Source organism: Tetrao urogallus (assembly GCF_951394365.1).
Source record: "Tetrao urogallus genome assembly, chromosome: 1".
NCBI lineage: Eukaryota > Metazoa > Chordata > Aves > Galliformes > Phasianidae > Tetrao > Tetrao urogallus.
Genome location: NC_136813.1, coordinates 58,132,587 through 58,154,752, shown reverse-complemented (window position 1 = coordinate 58,154,752; position 22,166 = coordinate 58,132,587). Strand labels below are relative to the sequence as shown.

General features: G+C 38.5%; 1 protein-coding gene across 1 annotated transcript in view; it reads right to left on the bottom strand.

Annotated features, from left to right (window-relative positions):
* Nucleotides 1-507: 507 nt before the first annotated feature.
* CUL4A (cullin 4A) overlaps nt 508-22,166 on the bottom strand; it is a gene marked incomplete at both ends in the record, with an annotated part of 34,842 nt that continues 13,183 nt past the window's right edge. Inside the window, 12 exons of the mRNA XM_079548428.1 lie at nt 508-603; nt 969-1,121; nt 1,949-2,121; nt 9,085-9,190; nt 10,237-10,350; nt 11,941-12,048; nt 12,943-13,028; nt 13,337-13,447; nt 13,874-13,978; nt 15,293-15,485; nt 17,707-17,825; nt 20,691-20,758. Of these exons, the coding sequence (XP_079404554.1) occupies nt 508-603; nt 969-1,121; nt 1,949-2,121; nt 9,085-9,190; nt 10,237-10,350; nt 11,941-12,048; nt 12,943-13,028; nt 13,337-13,447; nt 13,874-13,978; nt 15,293-15,485; nt 17,707-17,825; nt 20,691-20,758 (1,432 nt within the window). The remainder of the gene's footprint in view (nt 604-968; nt 1,122-1,948; nt 2,122-9,084; nt 9,191-10,236; nt 10,351-11,940; nt 12,049-12,942; nt 13,029-13,336; nt 13,448-13,873; nt 13,979-15,292; nt 15,486-17,706; nt 17,826-20,690; nt 20,759-22,166) is intronic.

Genomic DNA, 22,166 nt, shown 5'->3' with positions numbered 1-22,166 from the left:
CAGTGTATTTCAACAACACTGTTTGTACATAAGTGTTCATCAATTAGGGATTTTTAAAAAGTTACCCAAGTTTGTCACTGTAGCTAAAGAATGCAGCATATAGGGTCCTTATGGATGCAGCTAGAACAGAGAAATGAAAAAAAAACAGACTTGCATCCTTCACAAACATATGTCTTGCACAGGTAATTTTACCTTTCCATCCAACTTCAATGACATTGTTAAGCAAAATAGTAAAAATAAATTTTCAAGAACCAAAAAGAACAAACAAGTATCTAAAAGAAACAAAAATGTGACACTTAAAACTAGTAAGGAGTCTTGATAAGGATGATCAATTAATGTCATTTTGCTTCTTGTCCACAGCAGTGCATGCAGCTGGTTGAATAATACACATCAACCTGAAATCTGCTAAAAATAAAGTCTTGAACAGCATAGGTATTCGGTGTCCTGAAGATATATTTGGATGATTTTTTATTATTATTATGATTTTTAATATGTATTTCCTCTTCGTTATGCAACGTAGTGGTACTGATTGGGGTTGTCCTTGTCTCTCTCCATATAGTCTCTGTCAATGAGAGATTCAATCCTCTTTTTCAAGTCTCCAGGCTTCAAGAAAAGATGAGATCAATAGAACAGTTAATGATATGAATGCAGATATATTTTATTTAAAAAACAAAGAAACAGAAAAAAAAAGCCCCACCAAAACAAACAAAAAACCCACGAATGAAAACAAAACAAAAAAAAACCAGGACAGTGAAACACTACATAAGAAAGTGAACCATAGCAAACAGGTGAACTGTTTCCTTCTGATACCTCGGCTCATTCTGTTCACAGGCTCATTTTAATACTTGAATGTTTGGACTTGATTCTGAAATACTTCACATTTCTTACTCTCACAGACAAGCTGAATGGGAAAATATATTACATGCTTTTTGATAATTCTAGAGGGTTTGAAAAATAAAATCAGTTACCTTTACTGGAAATTTCAGTTGGTTATACAATTCAGAAACAAGGAGATTGTGACCAAGAGTCTTTCTCATCTTCATTATTCGTACAATGGCAGCATCAATCTGATATTGTCTGTCTTGAAATACTCTTTCAGTTGTGCTAACCTGTTCCTCGACCTAAAGAACAGTAAAAAACCACAGATATCATCTTTTATTGCTATTATTTTATCCATTATATTTTTGTAGTTTTATTATCTGTCTTTGGGACAGATAAATACATTACTGCTTGCTAAGAACCAAGTGATCCTGAAGTGCGCTGCTTAAGCAAACCAAATATAAAATTAAACACAATCTAAATAAAGATCATGTCATATTTTAAATCTGATAAATCAAACTACCTTGTAACAATTCTCTTCATATATTCAGAAGAACACACAAGAATTTGACAGTCCAAATACTGTCTTCTGCACAAAACTGCTCAACTCTGATTTACTTTTTAATTTTCATGTACAAAGGCCCAAAGGAAACAATTCAATACTAATTAAAACACGTCAGCTTGTGTCCAAAACTGGAAATCAAGTAAAACAAGGACATCCACTACAAACGAGGGGACGACCATGACTTTTTAATAGTCCTCTTACTCTCCCAATAAAGAAAAGTGACACAGTGACACATTTGAGTCATGAGTTCAATGCAGTACCAGCTCTTCCACCATACCATGAAAACTTGTAAGACATACCGAAACATCTGCAAGACCGTATCATCAGTTCAATATGATAGCATTTAATTTTGCAGGCAAAGGAAGGAATCTGATTTGTTTCGATTTCACTGAGATTTAGAATCTTTACTGCCTCAGTAAGTCATCCTCACTACCAAAAAATTGAAGCATGCTTCCCTTCTATTAACACAAAAGCTACTAGAGGAAACGCAGAGATTCTGTCTCTCCATGTGGAACACGGATAAACAGTTAACCAGAATAAATGCAAAAATAAATAAATACATACTGTTTCTTTCATCTGGATTTGATTGATCTTTATTCTAAACAATTTATGCTTGAAATCACCATTAAAGATGAATTTGTCTCCATCTTCTACATCCTTGCCCTTTGGATTTTTAATCAATACTCGTGCTTTCCCACAAGCTAAAGACTGCAAGGTTCTTCTTAATTCACTGTCCTCTGTGAAGAAATTCAAAGTATAGGAGAAGAGAGAGCAAAACATTAATGTGAAAAGTTTTATGCAATTAAATGAGGCGTGTAATGAAAAAAATGTCTGATTTTTATATTAATGCATTTTTCCAAACTAAGTTCTAATTACCTAGCAGCTTAACGTCTTCAAGCTTGGCCTCACACATCTCATAGATAAGTGCTGAGTGTGCACTGCGAGTGTGCACAGAACTGCACAAACCAAGAGTACAGACCTGACAAGAACACAGGGATCTTCTCAGCAAAGCTTCTACCCACCAGCAGTATCAGGAAAAAAAAATCTCAGCAACATGAGCCTAGTTTTATTGCTGTAGCTATGTTTGGCAGTAACAGGACATCAAAAGAAAAATCAGCTGATGACAAGAAAGTCAAACCATTCATTTTATGTGATTTCATCACTATTTCTAAACACTCAGATGCAAATACAAACACAAATGAAAAACGAAGAAGAAAATAGAAGTGTCAGCAAACATCTTCCTATCAACTTAGAAGGTGCCGCTGACAGCTATTATGTTCATAAAACTTCTCCACAATAGGAAAGGAGGGGAAACAAGTGGGCAAAGGAAATTTTATCTATAAAGATTTAAAGCTAAAAGCACTTGGATAAGTAGATAAATGAAATCTAAAGCATTCTAGTAATTATCTTGCAAAGATGTTTCAGGATTTTGCATTAAAACAGCCTCTGCAGTCTCTAGAACACTTTTATTTATAACACAAAATTATCACCAAGTGTGTCACATCTGAAAAGTCTACGAATCAAAACAAATGTTTTGCAATGCAGTGCTGAAATGCACAGAATGGCTGAGTTCAAGTATAGCACTTATTATTTCTAAAATACTTTAGCTTACACATTCACACAGAATGACTTTCAACAACTCAACAGAACAACTTCCATACATTCTTTCATTATTAAAATAGTGGAAACCCTGTTTCACGCTTTTTAGGTTTTTCACTTTCAGTAAATACAGATTGCTGATGTGTTTTTGTCCATACTTGCATTACAAACCCCCAGTACCCTTCAGAGCCTTGCTTCTGCTGTGCATGTGAAACCGCAGGTCACAGAATGCCAAAGGGTGAGGAACTCACAACTGCCTTTCAATCACGCAAGCAGGAAATACATTTATCTCAGAGAGGCTTTCTCAATAATGAGAAAGGAAGGGAAAATGGGGAATGTATTTGGACAATGCCTCAAAGAAGCACAGCAACCAAACAGCAGGTAATCACTCTTTCTTTGGGTGATGGTTGATACATTTTCTAACTCTATCAGTGTATCAGCAGCAATCTCATATCTTCTAAAGAGACTGGGTATAATTTATTCTGTGACTGCAAAACTGTAACAAGTCCCAGCTCTGCCCAATTAATTCTTCATAGGTAGCATACTGTTGAGGTTCCTAATCTTTTATTTTTAGATTACTTTTATATGGCACATTTTAATCGTGTCGATTTTCTGTATGGCACTGGATGTTGTGATTCCCTGATCTTAACATACAGACGGGTTGAGGGGCTAGGGAGCAGCCCCATACAAAAGGATCTGAGGCTTCTGGCTGACGGCAACCTGACTGTGAGCCAGCAGTGTGCCCTGGCAGCCAAAGGCCAACTGTGCCCTGGGGTGCACCAGGTCCAGCACTGCCAACCGGGCGAGGGGAGCAGCTGTCTCCTGCTCTGCTCTGTGTGTGCTGCCTCACCTGCAGCACTGCGTGTGGGTTTGGGTGCCATACGTAAGGACACAACGCTGTTAGCGTGCTCAAAGGAAGGCTACAAAGCTGGGGAAGGGTCTGTAGGGCAAGGTGTGTGAGGAGCGGCTGAAGTCCTTTGGTGTGTTTGGTGTGTGGGTGCGGAGCAGGCTGCCCAGGGCAGCGGGCACAGCCCTGTGCTGCCAGAGTCCAAGGAAACACCCTCAGGCACAGGGTTTGCTTTTTGAGTGATTCTGTGTGGGAAAGGAGCTGAATCCTTGTGGGTCCCTTCCAATTTGGGGCATTCTGTAATTGTACGTTCTATGTGTATGAAGACAAAGGCATATAAAGACAAATGGAATATCTTTGGGGTGGGTGGGGTTGTGTGTAAATATGCTGACAGGCCATGTTTTGTCCCAGAATAGTATAGGTATTCTGTGTTAGATGGGACTTAAAGATGCAATAGATAAAATCCAAAACACAAGTAGCGACCAGCCTTCTGGTTATTTCAATACCTGGGAGTTTTGAAACCCAGACACTCACCTACTTTAAGTTTACAAAACAAACCTGTAAAACTGTAAATCCAGCAATATAGCTAATGCAGAAATGACTAAGAGCTCGAAAAGCAGAACTGCAGAAGATATCATCTTCATCTCTGTAAACTGCACATAGTAGACCAAAACTGTTTGACTAATATGAACTGATGCCCTGTCCTGCAGCTCCTGTCAAGTTCAGCAAGGAACAAAGATTGCTCAGTTTCACTGTATGAAGTGCTTCCTCAAACTATTTAACGTTTTGAGTCACACCTTCTTACTGATTTCTGCCACACAAACCTATAATCTCTTTCTATTAACTTCAGTATGACGCTCCAGCAAACCACAAAAGTACTGATCTGACTGGCTCCATCTCCTGCTGCAGTCAGCAAAGGAGCTGGGGATGCATGACTTAGAGGCCCAGGGAACTGCTGTGAAAATTCCAACAGGACAGGGAGACTACCAGAGCTGCCTAACAGATTTTTCTAACACTGGAAAATCCCAAATGCTTTACACCTCATTCCTGTACATTGTTCATGATGCCTCTAAGAGGCCTAAGGGAACATGTTAAATAAATAGAATTTACGATCACCTTTATGGTGTTCTCAATTAAACATCAATGCATGTACAAGAAACTGGGGGCTGACTTGATGTGAAGTTTGAGAATTACAGCTTTCAGGCCTGCCATTAATCTTTTCAGCTAACTGTTTCAGATGAGAACAGCTGCACAATGCTATATGGATTGGATCAAAATACATGGCAGCCGCACATAACAAAGCCAGACTCTGCACATGTGGTTAAAGTTATTTCTCTCCCTCCACAGATGTGTTTGTATTCAGCAACACTGAACATTTGATACCATTTGATCTCCTAATTGTTTGAGTGGGAGATCCCTTTGCAACTTCTAGAAGTTTCAGACCTGGCCTTCCTAAGGAAGACATTCTTCCTAAGGAAGAAGCATCAAATTCTGTCAGATCAATATTCTTTTTCAGATCGTTAGTGACTAAGTTGAATAATAACAAGGAAATCCCTACTAGGAGCTTCCTTTCACTATGAAAGTAGCCTTTTAATTTCTAGCTATTTTCTGTCCTCTAATGAATTATTCACCCATAAGAATTCATCTCACAAGCACTGAAAACTTACTTAAGAGCTTGTTGTAAACTCGAGAACTTTTAAAAAACCAAGCGTACAGTTATGACTATGCACATCCTTGCTCACTCAATTCACCTCAGAAACTGTGCTGGCTCTTCCTTGACACAGACTTAGCCATGAGCCTATCAATTCTCTTCTTCCCACTGCATGCCTTATACCCTCCAGAATTACTCCATGAACTTCAAAAACAAATACCAAAACAAAACTCCCAAACCAAACCACTGCTCTCGTCACCTACCATTCTTCCCACACCAAGGCTCACTTAAGTTATGAGAGACTAATTCAGTATTTATACTGGAAAGTTTCTGTAAAACTTCCAGGTGAATGTCATCAGATGCTGGTGTCTGACTTACTATCTTTCTATGTCCTTTACTGACAGTTCAACTTGCTATATTTTATTTTGTCTTATGGCACTGGTATAGCTCTGATCTCTTCTGCAGTAACTACCAGTGTACAGAGACTGGTTAATACCTTGTAGTAGAACACCAAGTAAGAATTGCACAAAGCTTCCAGCACCCCCGAAGAAGGGCTAGCACACATGAACAACAAAGTAAAGGAAGTAGCTAAACACAATACTGCAGAGTTGGGAGGTTCAGCATCCATCTGCATTTGCTATACAACAGAAGAACACGCATCTGGGTCAGAAGGTCCATCCAGACCAGAGCCCTGCCTTCGACAGGCCACAAGCTGGCACACATAGGATACTATGCAAGAAGGAAACTAATGCTAATGGAGGAATGCTCCACGCTTCCCTGCTCCTCTCCGTCTCCTGCCCTACTGCTGAGTTTCAGTCACTTAGGACCAAAAGACTTCCCAAGGCAGAGGTGGCTTCCACGCAGTAAGAAACCTCCCAGTGCATTGCTCTTCATTGAACCTTGTCCCTTGAATGCTGTAAGCTTCCTGTTTGCATAACGCGGTGGTCAACAGTTTCACAGTTTATCACTGCTGGGCAAAATCCAGAGTACTGCTCAGCAAAAGGATCAGCCAAGTAGCAGGAGGCAGGAAGGGGGCAGTGTGAGACTGATTTCTGGGAGCACTTCTGCCCATAAGACTTTCATTTACAAGGAGGGGGATTGCTAAATGGGAATGGCAGAATCTCTGAATACCATGTCTGGAAGAGAAATTTTACTTCAGCCACCCTGGACACAAGCAACCTGTGGGCCAAAAACTGTCCTCATTACATGGTTTTCTACACTACTTCGTCTTAAGAGAAATAAATAGGCATAGCACTCAGCGCAATTACATGACAAAATAGACAGCTCCCAACAATCCATCAGTTCTAGCTGGTTGCCTTAATAACAGTTCATTGAAATCCTTTCTATTCTGCTATAATGTAACGGGTTTTCATGCAGTAGATTTTAATCTGTTGCTGTAAGGCAGCCAGAACGTAAGCTTTAAGGCAAAGTAATACGAAGTGAGAATGCAGGATCTGGATCAGGCTTGTGTGAGCTTATGTTTGTTCTGTAAGCATTGTACTCTGACCTAATGAGTCTCTGGACTATCCCACTGCTTATCATTCATGCTGGCACAAGTTTTCTTCAGCTCCCTTAGCATTTATGGAATGAGTGACTAAGCAACAAGAAGCTTCAAGTCTGAGAAGCTGGAGTATATCATTTCCTGATGTCATTTACCTGGACTTGATCAAGGCCTTTGACATGGTCCCCCATCACATCCTCATCTCCAAACTGGAGGGATGTGGATTTGATGGGTGGACCACTCGATGGATAAGAAACTGGTTGAGAGGCCGCAGACAGAGGGTGGTCATCAGTGGCTCTATGTCCAGGTGGAGGCCGGTAACAAGTGGCATCCCCCAGGGGTCTGTCTTGGGAGCGGTGCTCTTTAACATCTTTATCAATGACATCGATGATGGAATCAAGCGCACCCTCAGCAAGTTTGCTGACAACACCAAGCTGAGTAGTGCAGTTGACACCGTAGAAGGAAGGGATGCCATTCAGAGAGACCTCAACAGGCTTGAAAGGTGGGCCCAGGTGAACCTGATGAGGTTCAACACAGCAAAGTGCAGAGTTCTGCACTTGGGCTGGAGGAATCCCAGGCATTTATACAGACTGGGAGGAGTGGTCCTTGAGAGCAGCCCTGTGGAGAGGGACCTGGGGGTCTTGATGGATGAAAAACTTAACATGAGCCAGCAGCGTGCTCTTGCAGCTCGGAAAGTAAATGGTATCCTGAGCTCCATCAGAAGAGGGGTGACCAGCAGGGACAGGGAGGTGATTGTCCCCCTCTACTCTGCTCTTGTGAGGCCCCATCTGGAGTACTGCATCCAGGTCTGGAGCTCCCAGTACAAGAAAGACAGAGAACTGTTGGAAAGGCTCCAGAGGAGAGCCACAAAGGCAATCAGGGGACTGGAGCACCTCCCCTACAAAGACAGGCTGAGGGAGCTGGGCTTGCTCAGCCTGGAGAAAAAGAAGGCTGTGGGGTGACCTCTGCAGCCATTCAGTAGCTAAAGGGAGCCTACAAACAGGAGCAGAGTCAACTCTTTGAAAGGGAAGATAACAGCAGGACAAGGGGAAATGGTTTTAAGTTGAGGGAGGGAAGATTTAGGTTGGATGTCAGGGGGAAGTTCTTTACAGAGAGAGTGGTGAGGTGCTGGAACAGCTGCCCAGAGAGGTTGTGGATGCCCTGTCCCTGGAGGTGTTCAAGGCCAGGTTGGATGGGGCCCTGGGCAGCCTGGTCTAGCATTAAATGGGGAGGTTTGTGGCCCTGCATGTGGCAGGGAGTTGGAGATTCATGATCTTTGAAGTCCCTTCCAACCTGGGCCATTCTGTGAGTACTTAGGCTATGCTACCTTCTGAAATGCATCCTTCTGAACCACATGGATTCTTGACAATCCCTTTTTACAATGTTTTATTAAATATATTTACAGTATTTTAGTGTTTGTGTGTATTCAGATACTTCAGCGGTTGTTTTATTGATCTTAAGGTTTGACAAGCAAAGACTACTGGATATGACCTATTGGTTGATGCAGAGAGTAAAGCCATGGAAAAGTTATCCTTTTTAATGCCAATGGTGGTAACTGTTTTAAGGAAGCATAAAGATTAGAGAAACAAATGAACAAAAACCTTTAAGAATATTCTACTGCAACAGTTACTACCTCTGGTTAAAAAGAAAATCATATTTTTTTTCTTTTCAGTTTTCTGCATTCCATCCATCTTCAGATTCAAAGTGCAAGAGGAATAGCTACCATATATACTTGCTACTGGACACTACTCTTTTTAACAAATCAGATCTACTGTGAACAGGACACTCCAGCAATAGTGGTGAAGAAGAGATGGTCATGCTCTCAGAACGGTTCAATTGAAATAATCTCTTGAATTGCCCCAAAATGGCAGCATTCCATAACAGATCATTTTCAGATTATAATATTTGAAAGTGTGCTAGAACACAAATAATCTGTACATACAACAAGCCTTCATCACCACTCACATTTTAAGAATTGCAATCATGTATTTTGTAAAACTGACACTGATAGTAGCAATCTTAAAGCAAGGTCTCTACTTGCAGATTCATAATTGTCAGTCACCCAATGAATAAATTTAAGAAGCACAAAGTATTTCTCCTACCTATACCAGTGGCCATTTTAATTTCTTCAAAACTGAATTCATCTCCTTCATTAAACATAAGCAGCACTAATGTCTGAAAGAGCGACACTTGAAATTCTTTCTTTCCCTAAAAAAGAAATATCAAACGTTCAGAAGTAATTTTCAGACTATTTTCTCTTGTACCTCCCAAATCTGATAAATTAGAGAAGCTGTACATTCTTTATTTATAGATGTGCATTCTTGAATGCCTGTCACACAGAAGAATCTGCTTGAATGCAGTATGAAAGAAACAGGATATTTTAAAAATCTTTTCTGTTTATCTAATAGTAGCAATACAGTACAAACTAGAACCTCATTAGAACGGCCTAACATTCCCTCCACACCACTTCAATTACAATATATGGAATTCTGGCTTTGCTACAACCAGTCACAAATTTCTTTATGCTTCAACCCCCTTTCATCAGTAATAAAATGTTTGTTCCAGTTGGCAGTGAAAAGGAAATAACTGAAACTCTTCAGACAGATGTACAATCTTTGGTCAATTAACAACCTATCTATCTATCCTACTGATACGTGGTGCTAAAATCCTAAGTTCTTTACTTACAATGTGTTTATAAAATATCACTGTTGTTGTTTACTCTATTTCAACTAAGTTGCATTCATTAGCAAGGCAAGATATTCCATGAGAAGAAACAAACCCACATTAAGAAACAATGTGATTATTTAAGACTTAAATAATTTAACAAGTGTTTAAATTTTAACAAGTCATTACATCACTAATGCCCTTCTGTCTCCTTTTGCAACAGTTAAGCATTCTAAAAATGTCACCAGCATTCCTATGATCAAAACAATCATCTATTAAAAATAAGATGCTGATTTTTTTCTTTAATTTCCTTCTTTATTACAGCGCTCCTTATTTCAATAGTTTTGTTCAAATGAATACAAATGGAAGGTTTCACTTGTGTCTTCTAGCTAGGCAGTATTTCTGTTTCATTAGAAAAAGCCCACTGTTCAAAATAAACAACTGAACAGTGATTGTTCCTCCATTAAACATGTTTCCACCTTTATTAAAAATAAAAAATACTAAACATGACTAGATTCTGAATAACTAACATTAATTTTATCCCAACAGGCTAAAGCATTAAATAAGCAAACTTCTATGAACAAACTCACTTCTTTAAATTCCGCCTTCAGGACCGCGTGCCCTAACGTGGTCTGCCACTGAAGCTTTCGACCACTATGCTTTCCTAGGTAAAAGGTTTTAAACACCTCTTGAAGCTTAATCATCTGCAAAACAAAGAGACAAAGTTTATTAGCATTTTATCAGTACAGCGATGCTGGATGTTTTCATACATAATTCCTTTGGTTCTCCTCAACAGTATTTCATGCTAAGTGTTTTTGTGCAAAAGAGCTAAAATCAAGAGTTAGCTTTGCTCTCAAACACACTGACGCTAAAAAATAAATTCTTTATTCAAGCATAGGTTTTAATTTCTGATTTTTTCCTTAAATAAAAATGAAATAGAAGAACCATAAAGGCTTTTAAACCTCTAAAATATTGTTCTTGTCCTGGACTTTGCTTCTGATCAAGCAGCCATCCAACAAAAAGCATATATCTCACACTTGTATACTGATTATTAACCTTCTTCCCTCCCTTATGTCCAATTCCAACATTTGAATTCCAAGTAACAGGTGGTTTCATCATGTGTTGTTCAGGCTGGACCCTTCCAAAGTAGTGTGCCACTGAGGAATCACACAATGGCTTTTGTTGGAAGGGACCTCAAAGTCCACCCAGCCCCACCCCCTGTCCTGGGCAGGGCTGCCCCCCCAGCTCAGGCTGCCCAGGGCCCCATCCAACCTGGCCTTGAGTGCATACAGGGATGGGGCACCACAGCTTCTCTGGGCAGCTGTGCCAGCGCCTCACTGCCCCCTGAGGAAAGAATTTCCTTCTAACTTAAATCTCCTCTCTTTTATTTTAAAGCCATTCCCCCTTGTCCTATTATTATCAGACCATGTAAAATGCTTTTCCTCCCTCATTCTTATAAGCTGCCTTCAAGTACTGGAAAACAACAGTGAAGTCTCCTCAGAGCATTCTCTACTCCAAGCTAAACAAGCCCAGCTACTTCAACCTGTCTACACAAGAGAAGTGTTCCAGCCCTCTGATCATCTTCATGGCCCTTCACTCCAGGAAAATGTGGCACAGAAGCAAATGCACAAAAGCTTCCACTGTTCTGGACTGAATGGGAGCACTGTCACCACCTCTGGTCTCCTAAGTGCTTGCTGCACTTCAGATCAAGCAAGGTAGTGCTGGAAGCAGTACTCCAAATATACATACATACATATATGTATATTATATATATATATAACTGCAGATATGAGCACTGCAAAAAATCTGTCAACTTGGAAGCAGTCTTTTTTCAGACACACCATTTAAGTGCTGGTGCTAGTTTTATGAGACATTGCAGAGAAAAAGAATCTTATGGGGAAAAAAAAATAAGATCATGCAGTAATGTAACTATTGGCTGGATAAACATGCATAACTATCGTAGCTAGACTGGCTAATTAAGGTGAACTGTTTTAAACTAGTGCTCAAATGCAATGTTAATTAGGACACTGATTTTCCTTTAATACTAATTTGAGACAAGTATTATTAGGAAGTTAAAAAAAAATATTAAGTGAAGCAATCGCCTGAAAAAAACCCAGAGCAGATTTTATCCACTATGTTTGAACTTTTGTACATTTTAATCTTTGAAGTGAAAAAAAAAAAAAAAGTTAAAGTCTTGCAGAAATACATTACATTAAGGGCATTCATTCACCCTATGATACTGATTAGGATACTACTACATAAACTGCACTTAGAAGGAAAATTCAAAAACTAACCTCTGAATTCAAGTGAACTTCCATAGGTGTATAAGTTGGCCAATATCCCATTGTTAATATATTTACTGTCAGGTCTATGTTTCCTGGGTCACTTTGGTTCTGCATGTACTAAAATACAAGAAACAAAAATCATTCAGGTATACTGTTTGCATGATAAATTAGAAAAATTTTATACTTAAGTTAGAAATCTAAGCTTCGGAGGATAATGAGGAATTCCTACAGGTCACATCCTCCATTAGACATGATACAGGGTATCTCACACACAAGCACACACACACACAAAAAAAAAAAAAGGAAGCAAAACAAAAGCTTTCGATCAGAAGCCAGGACAAAAACTGTAAGGTTCCCTGGGACTTCTAGCTTTCTGTGAGACAACACATCTTCTTATAATTTCAGTATCAGATCACTCCTCGACAGGGCATGAAGTCTGGGACAGAAAAATCACCACAGTATTTTAGTACTGGAGCAGCTGCTCCAAGTCACACCTCTATCCCAGTACTTGGTCCACAGTAAGGCTCCAAAAAGGTGCCTGGGAGAAACATAACAACAGGGCAAGCATGCACAACATTTTCTTGCAGCATATTTTCTCAGTCACCAACCATTTTGAAGTTCAGTGCCTGAGATATATAAGGTTTCTATGCATTTTAGCAGCCTGTGGAGAGTTTCTCTGGCATAGGTCATTCACAAAGAGAAACAACAGTATACAGAATTAAGGAATATGGACTTTAAAGGACGTCAGCAAACTAAATTACTACGTGTCATTTAGACTTCAATTTGCTTAGAAAGAAATCACATAGATCTGTAAAAAAAGATTATATCTGAATAGAAAAGAATAAATAAATTCTGCTCTATAAGTAGATATATAAGGACTCTCTGTGACTATGGTCAGGGCCCTGCACAAAAGCTGTTTAATTTCATTTTAGCTTAATTCAAAATTTAACACTATGAAGTGCTTCCCCAATGCTGTTGAAAATTTAGCACATAAACACAATCTGAAGGTACCTGCTTAAACTGAACCATGACATCTTTTGACAGTTCCATGTCCTTGAACATGCCCTCCAGTTTGCTGGTAAAAGCAGCCCCACATTCTGTCACACAAATTAAAGCAAAGATCCCACAATTACAAACAAGCACAGAACAATTTATGAATGTCTAACCAGAGATAGTTGTGCCAGATTTGCCAGGGTTTGCAGCACCCACAACTAAGTACGTATTCTGCTCCTATGTAGACAGATTAAATGAACCAGTCACGTTTCTGAGAGGTCAACCCAACAGGTCTCACTGAGCACAATGCTCAGATATTACTAAGGATCTGGCTTGTCACTGTTTAAAGCATGAGATCATGAAATTACATTCCAAATAGTAATAAACAGTTAACAAAGCTGAAGATGCCTACCATGTTTAAGCTTTGACAACATGGACTTCTCAGCATCTACAGATGCACTTTTTCCAACCAGCAGTCTTTTGGCCAAATCTTTCTTATAGAATGCCTCAAACACATCTTTACCTGCATATGAATTGAAACAACAATAAAGTCATACATTCTATTTGCACCATCACACTTCAGGTTTGTGACACAAACCTTAACTCATAACACATTGATCAGCTGATCGATATTCACTATCCAACAACAAAGAAAACTACATATACAATTGGTTCTTTTTATGTTTGAATTATTCTATTACCATACTTTGCTAAATCTTACTCTCATTCTTTGGTCTCCACCATAGACTGTAACTTCACCTCCAAAGAAGCCTGTCCTCCCTGTTGTATTTATTGTGCTCCTTCAACTGTAAGGCAATTCAGATATAAGACTAATTCTCGAGGAAGCTCATGCTAACAATGATTTTTTACACTCCTCAGAGGACTAAAGTGCAGCTAGTAGCAAAGAAAATATTTTTAATTGTATTAACCTAGAACGGATATTTCTTACCATGAATGAATCTAAATATGATCATGATTTTGTCGAGGATTCTTTCCAGCTCTTCATCTGTTGCTTCTTTATTACCAGCTCTTAACTTGGAATCCACATATTTTGCTACAAATAAAGAAAATTTAACACCTTAAAAAAAATAAAACTCTTAAATCACCAACTTAAGCACTTCCCACTTGAAATAGTACTGTATATTAAAAATATAGGGTAAGTGCTAAGCTTCCTATTTTCTGTTCTCCCACCCCTTTATTCAGTACTCAGTAGACTGATAGAACGCTTATTGTAAGTACTGCCATAATGGAAAAAAATATCACAAAAAGGAACCATCCAAGAAAAGAACACAGTAAAATCATTAAAATTAACGCAGTAGAAGTTCCCACATTTTGTGTTATATTCATTGCAAGCACGCTACTCATTGAAAGACAACATTCTGAAAGTGTACAATGCATATGGATGTATTTTATGAGAAACAGAAACAAACAACACAAAGAGGACTATAGTTTCTGTAGACCTTTAGCAAACCCCTCTTACTCCTTGCTATGAGCATACAAAAATTTAAACAGAAGCGATGCTTTCAAGTTAGTAGCTTCAGAATGCTAGAAATACTGTTAAGCAATGAATTTAGCTAAACGTTGATTAAGCCACGTTAGTATCCCTACACAACCAACTGGGGTACGAAGGAAATCACTGCAATAGCTGAAACATCACAATCGGCAGATGACAGCAGGCTGTATCATGGCTTTAACCTGCATTCACTAGATTGCACAATTTGACCCACCAAGTTTATTTTAGGATGAAGCCACGAACTATGTTGAATAGAGGCAAGAGAGAAAAAAACAAGGAACAGGATCCTCTGATCCTCTACTGGTGGGAAATGTCCCAGCTATGCTGGCTGTAGGTAAAACAGATCGCCAGATTTTGCCAGATCAGAGATAATCCTAGTACAAATATTTTTCCCCTTAATGAGCGTTAGTTCTCCCTTCAAGATACTCAATGTTTTCTTCTTCCTTTTATCTGAAGGCCTTAAAATTGTTGCAACAGTTCCTGCAAGTCAGATGGGCTGTACTTACTCCTTTCTGAGAGATCTTTAACACCCAGAGAACTCATCTGCCACCGCAGTCAAGAATTCTGCTCTGGCTATACTTTCCCTAGCCCCTCACACCGCTGGCAGCACTCGCGTTGCGCTCCTTGGGCACAAGTTAGCCCAGTTGCAGTGCAGGAAGCATGGTGCAGGACAGCAAAGTGATGTACTCCTTAGGGACACCGCACACACCTAAACGACACCCCGCAGTGCTCCCAAAGCAAATCTCCTAAAGCAACTGCATAATGCACCACTATTGCGCTAGCACACTCAGCAGCATCATCTTATCATGCTTTCTACAGATTTTGGAAATATTTTACAGAAAAACATTTGTGTACCTATCAATTCTGCAGGCTTATTTGGTCTCTTGTTGATAAATGTTTCAAAGGACTCCTTCATCAAGTTTATAAATTTTTCATTTTTCTGAAAGCACACTTCTATGATATGGTCCACTTTATCCTTAAAATCTAGTAGCTCTTGCACCATATCCTTGTCCTTTTCAGGATTAACCACTATTGTTGTCCCAAAGTTCTGTAAAACAAACACTTTTGATAATAAAATACTTTAGAGCACTACCTGTCTCCCCCAACAGACACATTCACCCTTATAAAATTAATCATTAGAGAGAATAATAATTTTACAGAGCTACTTATGTGACTTCACATTTTCAGAAAATGAGATGCATTAAAATTTAAAATAAAAGCCCAGACACACATTAATGGATTTCAAACATTAGCGTTTGATTTAAAGATTATACACATTTAAGACAGGAGCTAAACAAAAATACACAGTAGACATGACTGCACGATGTACAAGTTTACAGTTAAATACACGATTCATGTAAAAGAAATCATATGGAAACTGCCTTAGAAAGTGTAATGGTAGACTTCGTTCTATTCTTCTGGACCCCACTAGTGAGCTCCACTGACAAGAACAGAGGGCTGAAATCCAACTGCTGCTCATCCCTTTAAGATTTCTCATTCTGTGAGGGCTCCAGATCAGTTGACTTCCAACAAACAGGATTTTCCCATTGGCAAGAAGCCGCCACAGACCCGACTTTTCTTGTTCATTTACTATCCAAGAACTAGGGCTATGGTACCCCTTGCCCACTGAACCAAACTATCCCATGAGGTTAAGCTATCAGACAACTTACAGCTGCTTCGTAACACCAATCATTGCCCTACATAGAACGAGTAGTTTTCCACCATGAGAAAGAGGAACACCTCCACAATAACAGCTGAACAGTATTTAATTGGTGCACTTATATCAATATGGTGGTATGCTTTCCACCATAGTGAAGCAAAGATGAGAAAATTCCTCACAAGCCTCAAAATTTCCACCTTGATACTTCATTATCCCTGCAATCTTCACTAAGATGTTTCTCAAGAATCATTTCTGAGTGAATCAAGCCAAACACAAGGGTGCCAAGTGTCCTTGGACTCATTTTATATATATCTTGCACTAAGCCCATTTTCCCTTTCATTAACAGCATCTGGATCTCTCTCAGCCTCCATCATCTATGTTCCAAAGCTGCAAAGCATCTTTCCAGTCTGCAAATGGGGAGCTGAGATATACAGAGCCAAGTGGCATGCCTAAAATCATAAAAAGGTGACTACACCAGAGCACTTATCTTCCCTTCAGGACTTTGTCTCTATCCTGTGAAGCAGCGTAAGAAAAATTACATAGAATTTAAGTTCCTCAAGCTTCACTTTAATGTGCTCTACCATACAGAATGTTGGAATGGAGATTTATTGACTCTACAGATCTAGGTTTCTAGATTTCTGAGCATGTGAAAAAGTTTCTTTAAAACGAGGCCCTTGAAGGTCTGATTCTGAGACACACGGCATGGTAAGCCAACTTGCAGCTGCTGAAAAGCAAGGTCCTGGTCCACCTTCCCACAGTTTTCTACATGCTGGCCAGCTAATGACATATAGTGGAGACACTGCTCAACAATCTGCTTAGCAAACTGTCTCATGGATGGGGACACGGCCTCTCTCCAGGTGCTGCACATAACTCTGGGTATGGGTAAGCCAGAAAGTCACCTCCACAGCAAACTCATGTTGTGCACTTTGCCTCTAAGGAAGAGGTAACCATGGATTATTCAGGAGAAAACTACAAAACTACATAAGGAATTAACTCCAGAGAAAAATATTTTCTGTGAAGCTTTGCTGCCTTCATCTGCTCAGAGGCAGCACGTTACCTTACTATTACACCTAGCTAAACAGACCAGAATTATCTAAGTACCGCTTTGATCATGGATTATTTTCAAAGGGAGTGTTCCTTTCAAAGCCACTTAAACATTCATCTTACTGACTGCATTGCTCTACGTTGGTAACATGAAGTGCACTGCCAATCTGCAGCAGAACAGCTGCATTCTGCTATTCTCCTGCATTTCCAAGTATGTAAAACAGGTGAATATATTCGTACTGAAACTCAACACATTCTACAATCCAGCATACTCTAAAACAAGTGTGCATATGGCTCTATCTAGAAGTAAACCAGAATAGCTTGTTGTGTACTGTTCAAATGTATGATGAAAGCAAATTCCAAGTAGTTAAGAATTTAAAATCAAAATTTAAGTGTTGCTGTTTCTCGCCATGTGATTATTATTATGGGGGGAAAGAATGCATTAAGATATTTGCTTAAAACAGTTTGGATGCATATGCCTAATGATACACTATTCTTCTTTTTGACAGAATAAACCTATGATAACAGCATACATTTTGAGGGTATTAAGAGATCTGTGAAATACCTTGATGTATTCGCTCCAATGTTGTAGAAGAATCTGCTGCCCCCCTTTTACCCTGCTGAACAGCTGGTATGTCTGGGTCAAATCTGATATTCTGTTTTCATCAAGCAGGTTATCAAGTCCTTAAAAAGAAAAGACGAGAAAATCAGAGTTACAAGCAAATTTGAATAGCACTGCATAAACAATTGGAAATATAGGAGAAAACCAAAAATCTCTATGAAATACACCAGCAGACTCTCCAGTGTGCTTAGAAGTATAAACTTTTAAAGACAACATTTCTAAAAGTGAGCGTTATGCTCAGGGTTAGCATGTTCCCTGGTATAAACCAGCTGAAATGACTTATGTTACAATATTTTAAGTCAGCTGAAGCACTTTCCCAATAAAGTGCTGACTCAAAGCCTTTTGCAGAATGTTTATGAACAGTACTTGATTTTAAGTGTAGAGTTTTATCAAAAGATCTCACAGAATCTCGAAGGAATGTCAAAAACTACGCTAAGTGTCCTAAATTTAAAACAAATATATATACTCAGCAAGATTTTTTTTTCTCTGGAACGTGTTAAGTCATGTTTTTAGATTAAGAACACAACATAAACAGTCTACATCCATTCTGATGTAATAACACTCAATTACAAATTGTTTCCAAGCAACTTTTGCCTTTTCAGTTCATTCTACATGAGACTAGGCCTTGGACTAATGAGTGGAGAAGCAACACTCAGGGCTGAATGGAAAGGTTTTTTGATTTTTTACAACTACACTCACCATATTCTCAAATTTTACATTGTGTATTTACTCCCAGTGCAATCACAGATCCATTGGCTGGTGTTAGTGATAGAGGCTTCAGTAAAATGGGAAGGTAGCATTTATGCCAGCGTTTAAAATCCAGAAAGCCTGATTCTACACAAGTTGACAATGCACACCATCAGTGCAGCTGATACTGTACGACTATTCTACTTCATGCACAATGTATATGTAATTACTTTAAAATTTTAAATGGTATTAGATTACAAAGGATTTTCCAGCCTTACTTAAATTTTCCCTTTTTTACTCTCTCCTTCATCTCAAAATACTGCAATTTTAACTTATTTACGTGTTCAGAAAGGCAAGCAATGTTCAAGAATGATGTCACTTTTGCTCACTCTGAGAGATCAGAAGAATTAAAATACTTTAAAAAGTATACAAAATGATAAATTACACAAATTTTAATACATCTGACTGATGTTCTTTTGGTGCTGAAATCTGGAAATGCCAATTTTATCACACCCAAGCATCACTCCCTTCTCATTTAGAAGAGACCAATGCACTCTCTGCTTTGTTACAATCTAGCTGATAAAGTTCAGCCTTCTTTCTTCCTCTGCCATACAAACTGTGATGGAAAAAATACTTTGTGACATCCTTGACCAATGAAAAAATATATTGAGGGAACTCCTCTGACACAACACACAACTTCCAGAAAGCACTGTCACAGCCTTACAAATTTCAATTATAATCACAATGGAGAAAAAAAATGCAGTAACTTTTAAATAGCAGTCAGAACAATACAAGAAATAAAGTATCGCATACATACCCTGCATTTGTAAGCTTTTTTTTCCTGTATCAAACTGACTACATCATATGCCTTCTCTCTCCTAAGGAACAAAACCTACAAAAGGCAGTATCTTCTTCTACTTGCACTGAATACTAGGATGTTATAAGTGGATTACAATGTGCCCTGGATCAAATGAATGCAGAAAGTGAAGTAAGCCAAGTGATGTTAGACTTGCTTCTTTTTTTTTCTTTTTTTTTCTTTTTAAATAAATAAAATGTGTAGACATAGAATGCAAAAGAATCCAACAGTATTACAATCCTGAATTATTGTAAGTTCAAAAATGTACATGGACAGTGAATGTACATTATTAACCAAGAGAGAATGCAGATTAAAACAAGAACATTTTGTGACTAAGCCAACTGATGAACACATTTATCACTGGCAAAGTGACTTTAAAATAGTACTGAAAAGCAAGCACAATTGACACGTATCAACAAAAGTACAGGTTATTCTTACAATTACACAAAAATAACTCAGATGGAATAAACAAGCTTATTTTTGCAAATGTACTGAAAATAGTGAAATAACCTATTCCCAGAATAGTTCAGAGAAAACTGTATGCATGTCTGCCTTTAAAAGGGGAATAAAGAAATAAGCAAAAGGAGTACTTCTATCAACCCAAAAGTATTAAACATTGATGCGATGGATGCTGAAGATAACAGAGTACTAGGGACATCAGTACTGCAGCAGTAAAAGAACAAAGATATAAGCATAACTTGCTAGAAGATCTAAAGCCTGAAAAGTGGCTAGTGCAAGAAAAGAAAAGGATCATTTAAAACACTGAAAGGTCAGACCTTCAGGAATTTAGGGAAAAAAGACAAACACTAAAAGTTAAGAGGGAAAGAGAAATGCTGAGTTGAAGACACTAATATCTGAATAAAGAATTCCTACGACTTTAGTTCAAATCTGGATTTGCCAGCCAAAGGTGCAATACAAACAAAAGCATAAGTAGTGAACTGCCTCTGACTTCTGTAAGTTCCAATAACTCACCATTCCTTAACCATCCAGTCACAAGGACATGTGACACTACTGCACTTGCACTCTGTAACCATCACATAAAAAAACTACAACAATATTTGCAGCTTTCACTTGGAAGTTTGCAAGTTTGAGAAAATCAACAGTTCCAAAGCAACTCCTAAGCCCATTGCTCTGAGCCAAAGGGAGCTTATGGGGTTCAGCAACATATACAGATATGGAATTACATTTTAGATATTTGTTTCCACATACAGGATCTGATGGCACAATGGTGTAACAGTTTTATTAAATTAGCTTTCTGTGTCCACGGAAGTTTTTTCCCCCACAGCTAATACATCCCATTAAATAAAAGCTACAGAACCTATAGTTATCACAGACTATGAGAATCTGTTGATAATCAAAGAATGCATTAGTTTAAAAAAAATACCTTTTTGCAAAATAGCTGTTAAGTGTTCTCCTAGTAGTTGTTTCTCCACACAAGCAATCAGTGGTTTCCTAAATAAGGCAAGAGAAGTATATTAGAAGCACTACAGTATAAGGGAGTTACCTCCTGTCACGGTACAATTGTGAGCAATTCACATTATATTGAAAACATCAACAATTTTCTACTTAAAACAGAGCTTACACATTAAGAAACAAAAATTGTTATAAGAAAGAATTGGATTAAAAAAGAAATTCAGTTCTGAATTCTAAAAAGCAAGCTATAACAAGCAGGAACTTAAATACCAAAAATCCTTTTTAAGTCTCCACCTTTGCCAAAATACCACCTATGAATGCCAGGCAAAGAATTAAATACAGTATAGAGTTTTAGTGCCTTCACGTCAAAAGAAGGGATTCAAATTTAAAATGGTCCAAAAAAGAGAATAGGGATGATCAAAATTATGTAACAGGAGCTGCAAGAGAAAACTGTACACATTTGGGTTAATAATCTCTGACCTGGCAGTAATACATAAAGTAGTACACTGATGGGCAGGAAAAAAGGTGAAAAGAAACAGGCTGATCACTCCTTTCCAACATAAGAGCTGGGGACATCAGTGATGGCACTGGGAAACAGACTGGAAATAAACAAAAGGAAGTGATCTATTATGTGGTGGCTGGTGTGCTGCTAGGGGGGGAATCTCCTTGCCAGAAGACGCCATAGATGGAAAAGCTTACGTGAATCCAAGTGAGATGGCACAACTGATTCACTGGATAATACAAAAGAGGCAAACAGCACCAGGATCAGAAAATATGCTGAATTGAAAACAGGCAGGTACTAGGACAGTGTCAGGGCACCACAGGTACTTCTTCTGTTCTTCTCCTACAGGGCTCCTAAGACTTCATACACAAAGCCATTTTTATGACTACTTTCATTTTCCCTGAAGCTTCCAAATATTGCTATCTACAACTGCTGATTGAACAGGATTCAAGGTTACATAAAACATCATCCGTTACCCCAGAAGACCTTCTGCCTACAGAAAAAGTAAGGACAACTGGTCTGCTTGAGGCAGAGTAGTATTTACCAAGAAACAGACAGAGTATCTCATTTACGTACAGAAATAATTCCATATGTTTTCGCATGACTAATTTTGCATGAAGAAGCTAGGCACCCTGCAAGAAAACTCATGCTCAAATATGTACCACGATATGCAAGGCATGTGCTTATCAAGTTACTTTCTTCATATATTTATAGGACAAAAAGAGATGTTACTCAATTATCCTTTTAACACCCAATGAAATGCCAACATCACCTAGGGGAAGGAAATAAAAAGGTGTGAGGGCAAAAAACTCTAAGCTAATTCTATCTGGTTATGTTCTTTATTGAAAAAGAACAACTACTGCATTATTTATAAATTATATATACATTTATAGCCCATCAGTGACTGTGCATTCTTATCCTAGTAAAATGCATGCTCTTACTCAA